This window comes from Pteropus medius, unplaced genomic scaffold, assembly GCF_902729225.1.
Source record: "Pteropus medius unplaced genomic scaffold, Ma_sr-lr_union100, whole genome shotgun sequence".
In the NCBI taxonomy this organism is placed as follows: domain Eukaryota; kingdom Metazoa; phylum Chordata; class Mammalia; order Chiroptera; family Pteropodidae; genus Pteropus; species Pteropus medius.
Genome location: NW_024344241.1, coordinates 2,655,642 through 2,668,201, shown reverse-complemented (window position 1 = coordinate 2,668,201; position 12,560 = coordinate 2,655,642). Strand labels below are relative to the sequence as shown.

Genomic DNA, 12,560 nt, shown 5'->3' with positions numbered 1-12,560 from the left:
CCGCGCCGGAGGCGTTCGGGTCTCCGGCGACCCCGCCCCTCCTTGTTACTCAGGCCTTGGTGGCGCAGGGCGGAGCCGCAGGCTGGAGGGCGCAGGTGGGGAGGGGCGGCCGGAGCGCGTCGGTGACACCCGCAGGGGACGGCGGAGGCGCAGCAGCCGCACCCCGCCCTGGGAAGAAACGGGCCAGGTGTGGCTCGGCGCCGGGTGCCAGCGGGGAGGAGACTTGCGCCCCACCAACCAACACCAACACCCAGCCGCGACCCAGCTCCTCTGCGCCCTCGCTGCCCTCCGAGCCACAGCTCTTCCTCCCGCTCCGCTCCCCGCCCGTCGCCGTCGTCGGCGCCCGACCTCCGCCCCTTGCGGCCGTGACGGCCCCGGTGGACAGGAGAGTCCCCGAGACACTTCTGCATTCCCTACCGCAGTTCCCGGTTTTGGCCTTTCCTTTAAAGCCCTCCGCCTTCTCCCAGCCGGCTGTCCTCGCTTATGTCTCGGCTCTGAGCGGCTCTCTGAGTGCCTGTCGAAATGAGTTGCAACGGAGGATCCCACCCGCGGATCAACACTCTGGGTCGCATGACCCGCGCCGAGTCTGGCCCCGACCTGCGCTACGAGGTGACCTGCGGCGGCGGCGGCGGCGGCGGCGGTGGCGGCGGCGGGGGCACCAGCAGGATGTACTACTCCCGGCGCTACACGGTCACCGACCAGAACTCGGACGGCTACGGGTGGGTACCAAGGCGGTGCTGGAGCGCGCGGTGTGCGCGGGGCTTCGGGGCCGAAGCTGCGGGGTCTCCTCACTCCTAGCAGAACCAGTCTCAGCCCTTTGGGAAGGAGAGGGACAGTCCTCCCCTGACGCACGGGGACACCAAGTCCAGAGAGAGGAAAAGTCTTTTTGCCCGAGGTCATGAAAGCATTTCCTGGTCCCGCTGGGGCAGGATCCAGGTACCTGACGCCCATTGCGCTGCGCAGACCTGTGTGGGTGTGTGTGCAAGCCGGGATTCAGTCCCGCCGTTGTCCCTTCCCCCGAGCCCGGCCGCTGGAGTTTCGGCTGCTTCCAGGACTGTCCCTCGCACGGCAGGCCTGGGCTGGCATCCCCTTTGTCCCGACCGGCGGGTGGAGAGGCCAGACAGGCGGGGCTACGACAGCAAAACCCAAATTCTCTAACTAACCAAAAGTAAAATGGCAAAGGAGAGGGGCTTCGGCCTGTTGAGCGGCCAGGGTCGGAGTCGGCGTTCCGCTGTGTCTCCTGGCTCATTCCAAAGTCCTAGTCACCCCGAGACCATGTCGGCAGCGGCGCCTGGGCTGCTTGGCCACCCAAAAGCTTTTGTAAAGAGGTTGTGTTCCGGCTGCGCGGGGTCCCGTCCCTAGAAGGCCCACCTTCGGCCTTCCCTGCTACCCAAATGAAGCTTTCCAGCAGGGGCAGCCACCTGGCCCCGGGTCGGAGCTCCGCTGGGCGATGTCTGTCCCCGCCGGTCCGCCGCACCGTAGCCCCCGCTGGCAAGAGCACCTGTGGCTCCACGCCTGCGCTCTTTGTTTTCCTCTTTTTATAAAGCACGGGAGGAACGACCTCATTGTCTTGGTCGTGGAGCATGGCACAGAGTCTTGCTACCTAAGCAGCTGGAGGGCGGCAGGAAGGCGCCGGGTCCCACCTGTGCAGTTGGGGACAGGCCCTGGCCAAGGTGCCCCAGAGAGGCCCGCTGAAATGACAGGTTCTACTTCTCGGGATCATCGAGGAAACCGATCGAGGGGGTCATTTGGGTGGCTGAGCAAGATAATGAACCTGCGTTTACCCGGTTCCCGGTGTTGGGCTCGGGATGCCCACGTGAGCCGTGAGAATTTTGCAGCTCGCACCCTCCCCGCCCCCGCTGCAAACCCTTGCACCCACATGCCATTCCAGTATAGGGCTTTTGGGAAAGCCGCTTGAGTTGCGGAACAAAATTTAACCAGCCCTGTGGCCTCAAGCTGGAAGGAGCAACTTGAATACACTCCAGGGGGTTTTAGTTGGGCCATTGGTTTTGAAGGCAGAGAGTACTCAAGTTGCAACGTGTGTTTTGGTTTTTTTTTTTCCCTCTTTCCGCCTCCCTCTATATTTTCCTGGAGCATCTTGATTTATTTTGCTAATTATGAGTTAGCAAAGAATTTTCTTAATCTTGGTGCTCTTTGTTTTCTGAACAAAATGCACCTGGGGATTTCCAGGAAAAATGTGCCAAGCAATAGGGAGAATGGAGAGAAACATTTTCCGGTTTTTACTTTGGCTGTTAAGTTTGTTTTTAAACTTGGCCAGTATTTGGAAATCATCTTTAAAAAAAAAATCCGCACATTTAAATCCAAGCCAGAATTTACGAGGATTCTTGAGCAGCTCTTTTATTCCGGCATTTTATGAAACAAGGGTTTTTTGTTGTTGTTGTTGTTGTTGTTTTGTTTTTTAATATGCTTCCGTCATCCCAAGGTCTCTCTGTTTTTTAATTGACAATATTACTGTAAAATGAATATTTTACTCCCTTGGCTTCTTGTAGAAGAAATTTGTAATTAATATATTTGTTAATGAACTGCGTAAAGATACGTGGTTTATAAGGATTCATCACTGAAACAAAATTTTGGAGAGGCTCATTGTTTTCTCATAGTATAGTATCATTTCTTGTGTTTGTTTTTTTCCAATCTAAAAGCTGTTTATAAACCTGTCAAATTTTATATCTCTCTGAGAAAGGCAAACAGACTCCAGAAAAAAAATTACCTAAATTTGAGAAGAGTGTTTTTGTGCTCATTGATGTTAATCTGCTGGGTCAACGGGGCGTCAGGCTGTAGGGGCTCGAGTCAGCATGGGATCATTCATCGAGTAATGGAGTGACTCCATCCTGTCCCAGCCTGGCCTGAAGAGCTGCTGCCGACCTTTCTTTAACTGAATAATTAGCACAATACGAAGTCGCCCGCAAATGCTGACTTTTGCATTCATTTTAAAATAACGGCGACTGACAGACGAGAGACAGAGCATGCATCCACACCCGTTTCCTGGTGCGGAGGGATTTGTTTGTTCGTGGCACGCACTTCGTAGAAGTAGGATGCCACCTTTGAACTGACTGCCCTGAGCTAAATGGATGATGACTATAAATTTAATAACTGCGTTCCTGACCAAACGTTTTTCTAAATAAAAGTGTTTTGTTTTTAAAGCACAATACTAGCATGAAAACAACTGGTTGAATTTAAACTAATTTATTTCAAAAACTACTACTTTATTGGCTGAATTAGATTGACGATTTTTGAAATAATCAGTGTTTCTATTTAGCCTTTCTCTAATAAACTAATTTGAGTGTGTAGAGAGCTAGAGCTCATTTTAACTTTTAAAGTGACTTTAAAACATCTTCTCTTCGTCCTTAACATTAATAACCTTGTCATTTTTTAAAAACGGTATTATATCTAACTTCTAATACTCCCTTATTCTTTGACCTGTCTTGTGTCTTCTTTATTTTAGGCTGGATGGAATTTGTATCTACTTTATTTAATTTCTTCTCGAGCTCTATTTAATGTTTTAAAGTTTAGTAAATGTTACATGCTTGATAACATAATAGACATATTTTCGAAACTATAAACTGGATTTTTCTTGTATAGAGCGCTATATTGTTTTCAATTAAGGCAGAATTACTCTTGTTTTATTCCTATAGTTCAAAGAAATTACAAGTCTGTAATGAAATTTGGTAGCCAAGTGACAAAGTCCCACAGTTAAATCTTTCACTGATCAAAGTGTAGATTGTGTAAAAGGATTAAAAGCCTGATATCGTCATTAAGCTTCAGAAATATGTGGTTATAATGCTATTACTTTTCTCCAGAACTCATGATTTCAAAACCAAAACACATGTGATTGCTATTTGATATATATTTTAAGTTGTTTTAAGCTACCTTTTAAAAGAAGCCTATATATTAGCATAAAATAAACAGGTCCATTTATATTGAATTTTAGAGTGGGAGGGAATGCTAAGGAGTACAAAAACCTTGCTTTTCCACTTTAGAGACAAGATTAAGACTTGCTGCAAATCCTTGAGTCTACTCATGGCTGAGTTGGCACTAGAATCCAAGGTCCCTCCCCTCTGCACTGCTGTCATCCTGTGCTTTTAGACTGTTTCTTGTGTGTTAGACTAGACAGTCCTGTACTTATATGATGAAAGTATCGCAATTCTATTTCTTCATTCATTCAGTAAATACTTACTTAGCATCGGCTCTGTTAGGTGTCCCGAGTTTCAAAGCTGAAAATACAAAGGCTTCTTGAAAAGAGCGGATGCTCTTTAAAGGAAAATAAGTACACAAGTACTATAAAATATGAAAGGATAATGGACAGGAGAGGTTATACATGATTCAAAGGCTTCGTAAGGAGACAAGATCTGTCTCTTTATGAAGATTACATCTGATGTAAGACTTTAACTAGTAAGACTTTATAAAGGAATTTGGTGTTGAATTAGACTTTGGAGTATTTATTTCAGCTAGTCAAGATGGGTGGGTAGAAAGCATTCCAGGGAGAGAGAAGAGCATGGGAAAAGTCTGAGAGGTGGGAAACCAGGAGCTAATTCAAGGCCTGTAGAGTGATGTCCTTTCTCAGCATTTGTTCTATGTGGGAAGCGGTTAAGACCTAAGGAGAAAAGATAGGTTGGGGCCAGAGCCTGGGGGATCTTGACTGCAAGGCGAGGAATTTGGATAGGCAGAGGGGAGCCATCGCAGATTTTCATCAAAGCCAGTGAAGGCCTCCTGCGTTTTTACTTTTTAATTTTTTGAATTTTTTAATTTTTAATCTTTTTAATTTTTCATCAAAGCCAGTGAAGGCCTCCTGAGTTTTTACTTTTTAATTTTTTGAAGAGCAGGAAAATGGTAATTTTATAAGTGAGCTTTTAGACTGTTTCTGTGGTCACAATGCGCAGCATGGCATGAAAGGGGGAGCCTAGCTACAGGATGGAGTTGCTTAAGGAAGCAATTACACTAGTGAAGGAGAGAGCTGATAAAAGTCTAGTCCAGTTTGGTGGCAGTGGCTCAGGAAAGTAGATACTACTAGGTGAATAGGCAGCTTCAGCTAAGAATTGGATGTAAGAGGCAAGGGAGAGTCTGAGAAAACAGAGGGTTGGGTGAGTAATAGAATAGATTTTCTAAATGTTTTTCTAGGAAATGATTGCAAAGTAAGATTCAGCTTAGTTTAATATATGGCAGATAACATTTGCATGGTTAGTAAGTTTAAGTAGGTTACATATTTTATAAAAATGTCAGATCAGTGGTTAATAATGGCAAACACCTGGCAAAAACCTATAATGTGCTAGGTATATTATGTATTTATCACAAGTCTCACGATAAAGTACCCATTTTACAGATGGAGAACTGAGGTTAAAGTAGTTAAATAACTTGGCCTTGATCACACAGCTAGTTGGGGGTTGAGTTACATTTGAATACAGTATACCACAGTGACTCAAGACAAGATCAAACTATCAAACTGTAGTTATTAGAATTCATCTTTTCTATTTGTAAACTCTTCTATCTAACATGAGTTTTTACTTTTTAATTTTTTGCATTCCTGTGAAATATTTATTTCATAACCATTGTGTTCTTTTCATTAATACTCTTATAGTTTCCGTCTACTTAGGAAAAAAACCACATTATGATGCTGCACTAAGCCAACTAATTGTTGGCCACATCTACAAAACGGCTTTCAATGGTACTTAATTTTTTCTCTAAATATGGGTATAATTTTATTGTTCAGGTGATTGTAATGTCTTGAGAAAGAAGAAAAACTGCTGATGCCCCTGATGCCTCAATGCTGACTTCTTAGGGTGGAGTAAAGGAAGGCCTGGGTGTGACTTGGAGAGTCTAACGCAATTCTCTGCTAACCAGTCTTTCCAGAAGAAGTGGTTCTAGGATTGCTTCTTTAGTTTGGTGGTATTGGTGCTTGGAGCCCTGCCCCACCCTTTGTCTTTCTCTTTCTCTCTCTTACACTTATGGGAAAATGGTCAGGCGTGGTTCTAATGTTGAAGCCATCACTCACAGCCTCCAAGACTCAGTGAGCCACTTATTTTAGGCAAGGTCCTGTAAAATGCTAGTGCAGCCCAATAATTTACACCTTACCACCTTTGGTGTTGGAAGGGTCCAAGACCTTCAAAGTCGACATGGATGTGAAATCTACATTTCATGAAAATGATGACATGTTAGTAAGAGGCTACAGTAAATAGGTCTAAGTTTTTGTTTGGATTTAAAAATTCCGACACATAAACATAACATTCCTTGCTTCATCTGGCACCTAAAAAAAAGAGAAGTTGGCTTGTTGATGGATAATCAGAAGATTGTAAATGATTTGTTTAGGATTCAGAATGAATGTAAGTTTTCACACAGAGAAATAATTCAGAATAGAAATCCCTATTTTGACACTGAATTTGTAAGGACCAAATATTCACATGTCATCCCAGCTTAATAAAAGAAAGATACGGATCTTTTCCTGAATTTTCTTAGCCCTTCGATAAGTTTCTTTCATGCTGTTAAACTATATCACCCTCTTTGAACTATCTCAAACTATTATTTTCAGGTCTTTGTAGGTAATTTTAGGAACCTCTGCAATGCCTCATGCTTAGTACCTAATCCATTTCTTCTTTTTTCTCTCTCTCTTTTTTTTTTTTGCTTTTCATCTCACCCTCAATTTGCTGTAGGATATCCTTAAAATTATGAACTGTGGCAAAAATCACAAAGTAAAAAATCAAAATGAAATATGAGAACCGTGCCATAACAGCAGCAGCAGCCAACAGCCTAAGAGCTATCTTACAGTGAGGATTTAGTTTCTGCTAGGCTTGCAGACTTTAGTAGCTCCACTAAGCATCATGCCAACCCCAGGAGGTGTGTGTGCCTCCACACTGCAGATACAGAAACTCCAGGCACAGTGAGTCTAACTTGCTCCAGAGTCATAGGCTGTACGACCAGAAGTGGCTGAACAGGGAGTGGACTCCCAAGTCTGCCTGACTTCAAAGTCTATTTGAAGTTAATGATACATGATCAGTTTACCCTTCTCCCTCCAATCCACCAAAATCTGAAAATAATAAACATGCAAAGGAAGTGAAACTTTATTATTAGAGTACTGCTTCCAAAGCTCCTAGGTGAGGACAAAATGAAAGATCAGAGGAGGCCCTCCTTCTAAAATTTATAGGGCGAAAACACCCTTTTATGCTCACTGTTGCTTGGGGGTGTTGGTAGGGTAGATGTACTACCTGATTGAGCTTTGGAAATCAGGGTAATGAGATGGTTGGTTATATCCTCATATCAGTCTTTTATTGGACTTTGTTTACTTCTACTTTACTAAGCCAAACAAACATGCATTAAATACCTTCTGTGTGCAAACTCCGTGTTGTTAGGTGCATGTGGGACTTTGCTCTCTAGTAATGGGGAAGACAGGTGTGTAAATAACTAGTGCAGAATGGGGGCAGAAGTGTGGGCAGGAAAGCTCAACAGAAGAGGAAGCGTTTGCTCCATAACTTCTGAAGAATGGTAGAGTGTTTAGTGAGTCTTCAAGGTAAGGTATTGTCCTTAAATGAAGAAGTAAAAACATTTTTTTAAACAAATATTACATTTTTTCCTTTTAAGATTTTTTAAAGAAACTCAAACAAGATAGTATATGTGAAAATGCTTTGAAAATTGTAAAGAGCTAAGCAAATTGGTTTTAAGATCAATATTAATGCATTACATAATTATTTTATTTCCAACAAATATTTATTGAGCTTTTCAGAAGCCATTATTTCATGAACCTGAATTCAAAGAGACACAAGACACCATTCCTGGCACATGTACAGGATCCTATGTTGATGGAATGAACAAAAGAAATACCAGAGATTACTGGGACGGAATGGGAAGCGGGGAGAGATAGGGATAGAGATGAAGGAATGAAAGAAAGGAAGGAAAGAAGGAGTCCAGTGGGAGAGAAAGTTATGTACACAAAAGAAATACAGAGTTAGGTGGCATGGGCCACATGTATAATGAACAGACTAGATTATTTTAAAATTACTTTTATAAATCAAGGAGGATAACTTATTAAATATTTTTACCTTGTAATGCTGCTTGCCTCTCTTCAAAATAATTTCCTTTTTTTCTTTCCTATAATACTCTTGGTAACAAGTGTTAAACTAATGCCTTAAGACAGATAATTTTGGAGTCGTTTTTAAAGGAAAAAAGTGTTATTTAGAGGTGGTAAAATAAAACATAGAAAGCCCTATAATATCGTTCACACGTTCATGTGCTCCATCTTTGGATTAAAATCCAGAATGCATTTTCTTTTTAATTCACTGACAAATGAATCTTTAGGCAAACTGGTGGAACCATTACTTGTTTAAACAGGTTTTAGGATGAACTTCAAAATAAATGTTTGTGCAGACAGGTTCTTTATAGTATGAATCATTTATCTTTGTGAGTTTGAAGATAAAACAATTTCAAAAAAGTTAAAACACTTTTAAGAACAAATGTTATTTTTTTCAAGGACAGTTGTTAATTTTAATTTAGAAGTCAATACTTTTTTGACTGATTTGGCACAAATGAGTTTTTTTTTTCCTTTTAATATGACTTCTTTTATCTTCCATGCCACTGAAATAGGATTTAAAAATTGAACTTTGAGCTTGTTAGTTCAGTTCCTAACATGGTTTTAAATCTCTGCACCCCTAACACCTGTACGTACCAGTATGAAAAACTTCTTTGAGGCTAGGGATTTTTTAAATCCTTATACACTTGTTAAATAGTAAATTTATTTAAAGTTTTTTTTTCACATATGATAGAATTTTGCATTTTCCCAAAGTGCACTATATGAATTAAAGAGGAAAGTTTATTACCATTAGACAGAATATAGACTTTTGTATTATTTTCAACAGGAAGAATGAATTTGGCGGTTTCATAACATAGAGTTACAGAGAAAGTAAGCTAGAGAAATCTTAGTTACCATTTAGCTCAAGAGATGGAAAACTGAGGTCTAGAAAATTTCTGAGATTAAAAAAAAGTTCTAAAATTGTTATGTGGTCAATAAAAAATAGAATTTGACTTAAAAAGTTTTGAATGACACTCAACTTTTAAAAAATGCACATATTCCCTGCAGCAAGCTTTCCTGGCTCTCATGCTGAAGAATCCAGCACTGCACAGTGTTGATTGAGTGTCTGACGCGCACTAACCCCAAGGATCAAAATTGTATCTACTTGTACTTCCTCCTTGATTTGAGTATAGCCAGTTCTTTGTGGGTCCTTCACTGGGCTAAGACAGCACACTGAAATGTGAGGATGGATTCTCTTTTCTTAGTGAGTAAACCTCAAGGGCTTGAATCTCCCTTCCTCCACCTCTTTTCAATAGACTGAGCATGAGCCTCTTAAAAGGTTCCCTTTCTCACCCATGTTTCTGAATGGAATGGTGTCCTTAGCCACACCTCGGGCTAAAGTGAGATTCTTACCAATGAAAAACAGGAAAGGTAGATCTTGCTTTAAAGACCAGATGAAGTCTTGGAAAGTTCCATAATGAAATTTGGTTAATCAGATCATACTTTCCTATAGACAAATAGTAATATCAAGGATTCATCATTACATTGTTCTAACACTTTAGCTTTTCATTTTTTTGACCCTTAAAGAGATTAGATTTTTGTTCATTCCTCTTTCCCATACATTTATTAATCTTTTTACTGAAATGTCAAGCAAAATGCATAGGGTTTTAGTAGGTATCAAGTGCATGTATGGTAAATATATGCAAGTTCTTTAGTAAAGCATGAACAATTCTTTTTAGTATTAACAGCGTATGAAGTTCCCTGTTTTTTCTTTTAAGTTCAGATATATGTAGGTGAGGGGGAGCAGATAAGATGACTTATCTTTACAGTGATACAAACTGCTCTCTCTATATAAGTAGGAATGTCTTCTAAAAGTAGGAAGGAACCAGAAAAATGTGGGAAGGTCACTAATTTAAGCCAACATTTAATTGCCTTACTTTTCTTTTTCCTGGGTACAGTTAATTTTTAAGTATCTTGTAACTCAGGGGTCCCCAACCCTGGGCTGCAGACCCGTAGTGGTCCGTGGCCTGTTGGGAACCGGGTCGCACAGCAGGAGGTCAGCAGCAGGCTAGTCAGCGAAGCTTCATCTGTCTGTAGCCACTCCCCAGCACCAGTACTAGCATCACCGCCTCAGCTCCACCTCAAATCATCAGGCATTAGATTCTCAAAGGAGCACAGGTCCCTGGAGCCAAAACATTGGGGATCGCTGCTGTAACTAACTACTTTAGTAGTTTGTAAAAAGAAGCTGGTGAGTTTTATATTTTGTTGTCAAATTAATTTGGCCATAAACTCACTTTAAAAAGACTTGTATGTATTTCTGGGAAACATGGCAGAGTGAGAGACACCCCCAGATCTCTCCCCTTGAAACAACAATAAGCTGAACATCTAAAACTCAACAAAAAACACCCAAACTGCACACTAGCATGTCTGAGTGTGGAATCTACACATAAGAGCTACCATAGATTTTAAAACTTTTTATTTGCATATTAAAAATGTACATTCCAGTAATTAAAATTATTTGAACAATAAAAGAAAAAGACTTCTATGTACATTTTGGTATATGCATTCACAGCTGAGCTCGGCCTCCCTTTTTTTTTTTTAAGCACGTTTTAATTTTGGAATAATTTTACACTTACAGAAAAGTTGCAAATATACTAGAGAGTTCTCACATATTCCTCACCCAGTTTCCCCTGCCTCTGTCTACTAGCTCAGTTTGTGATAGTTTTTACAGTACCGCGCATTATTAAATCAGTCAGGAAACTCTGACTTTCCATTGTGCTAAGAGATAGCCCTTTCATTTACATCCTGGGGAATGGCATTCTTTGTGGGAATTACTCTCTGAACCAAACTGCTGAACAGAATTACTAAATGTTTCAGTAGAAAAGTACTCTCATCCCCCTTGAATAAAAGAAAACAAATATAATTTATACAGGACCTTTCTAATTCTTTATCCATCCATCCTAGGGTTCTAAATGAGGTTTCTATATTTCTGATTTTTTCCCCTTTGTCTCTTGAATTTCTTTCTTCTATTTTATAATAGGTACATTTTGGAAAGTATTCTGATTCTAAGTCAATTGGAATTTTGTACAAGTTTGGACAACCGACGTAGTCCTGTTTATATCTCAGCAGTACGGGATTGTGCCAAATTTTCTGTATAATTGAGTGGAAGAAAGAGACTGACTGCATTCATGGGGTGTGGGGTGTCCTGGTTTTGATAGGTGGGCAGTTCAGGCAGGCACATTGCCCAGGCCTGCCTGGAGGAGCCATGTCATCATCTGGGAGTGGTTCCCAGGGGAAGCTTGGTTCCTCACCCACGCAGATTCAGCTAGTGCTGGCTTGTTGGGGAGCCTTGCTTACAGGGAGGAACTGCAAATAGATGGCAGAGAGAAAGTCAGTGTTTCCCCAGTGTGAAATGGCACGGAATCAGGCACAGAGGGAGCAGTTTCCCACATTCTTGTGATTTTATCCCATCTGTGTACAGCCTGTGATTTTCAAACCTTTTTTTTGAACAGTAAAATTCTTTCTTACCCACACGCCCACACCCCTCCCACACAGACACACACGTAGGAGAAAGTTGGGTACATCAAACAAGCATTAAACAGTTTCATCTGCAGGTGGCCCTGGCTGAAGAGCTGGGTAGCTCTGAGGTCCTGTGAACAACTCAGGCCTCTTGCGGCATATTCGTGAGGACTTTTCCTGGACAGTAAATAATAATTTAATATGCTTTAAATTGCTCTTAAACTAAACTATAGTAGGCTGTGCTGCAGCATAATGTATCTTGGCAAATTAAAAAGTAAGACTTTTATTATACCTTGTTCTTTTTATTTCTGTCTGGAGCAAATTAAATTCCCATAATCTACAAGATGGAACCTCTACAACATTCTTCTTACGTATCATTGTTGTTTTAAGGTTTCTGCCATTTGTCTTCTAGAAAAGTGCTTCATTTAAAATGTATCTGTGGATGAGCATCATTGCAGAGAAAAGTATTTTAGGGCCATCTTGAAAGGAAAAGTGGCTTGTTTTTGCATTAAAGATGTTTAAATCTCCCATCACTTTCTTCATACCATTATTTTTTTTACCATTATCTTTTTTTTCTGTGATTGCAGAAGATATTTTTGTCGAATAAGCTTTTCTTTTGTTTCCTACTATTTTTCTTAGCCAGACTTGTCAGTGACACCTTCATGTTCTGGGTCTGATCCCGTGAAGTCTTCTCCAGAGGGAGTTGAGGTGTTGGAGGTGAAGCAGGAGGGGTGATGGATAAGCTGCTAAAAGTCTGTTTTTACAACCCGAAAGAGTATTTCTGCATTGGATCTTGGACCTGGGGAAACAAACTTGCTGTGAATGTCATTATTGGGCTAATTAGTAAAATTTGTAAAAGTTCTGTAGAGTAGAAAGTAGTATCCTATCCACTTTAAATGTCGTGATTTTGAAAGTTGTACTGTGGTTATACAATTGAATGTCTTTATTTTTAGGAAATACATGCTGAAATATTTTGTGGTGAAGGGGCGTGATTATTCTCAAATGCTTCCCCAAAATATGTATATGTGTA

At 41.2% G+C, this 12,560-nt stretch overlaps 1 protein-coding gene across 3 annotated transcripts in view; it reads left to right on the top strand.

The window, feature by feature from the left end:
• The first annotated feature begins 457 nt into the window (after positions 1-457).
• The window catches only part of DSP (desmoplakin), a 40,783-nt gene continuing 28,680 nt past the window's right edge, over positions 458-12,560 (top strand). For 2 of the 3 annotated variants that reach the window (XM_039869385.1, XM_039869383.1), the window contains exon 1: positions 486-719. In XM_039869385.1, coding sequence (XP_039725319.1) covers positions 523-719 — 197 coding nt within the window. In that variant the 5' untranslated portion in view covers positions 486-522. Of the gene's footprint in view, positions 720-12,560 lie in introns of all 3 variants that reach the window. The other variant, XM_039869386.1, reaches the window with a different exon arrangement.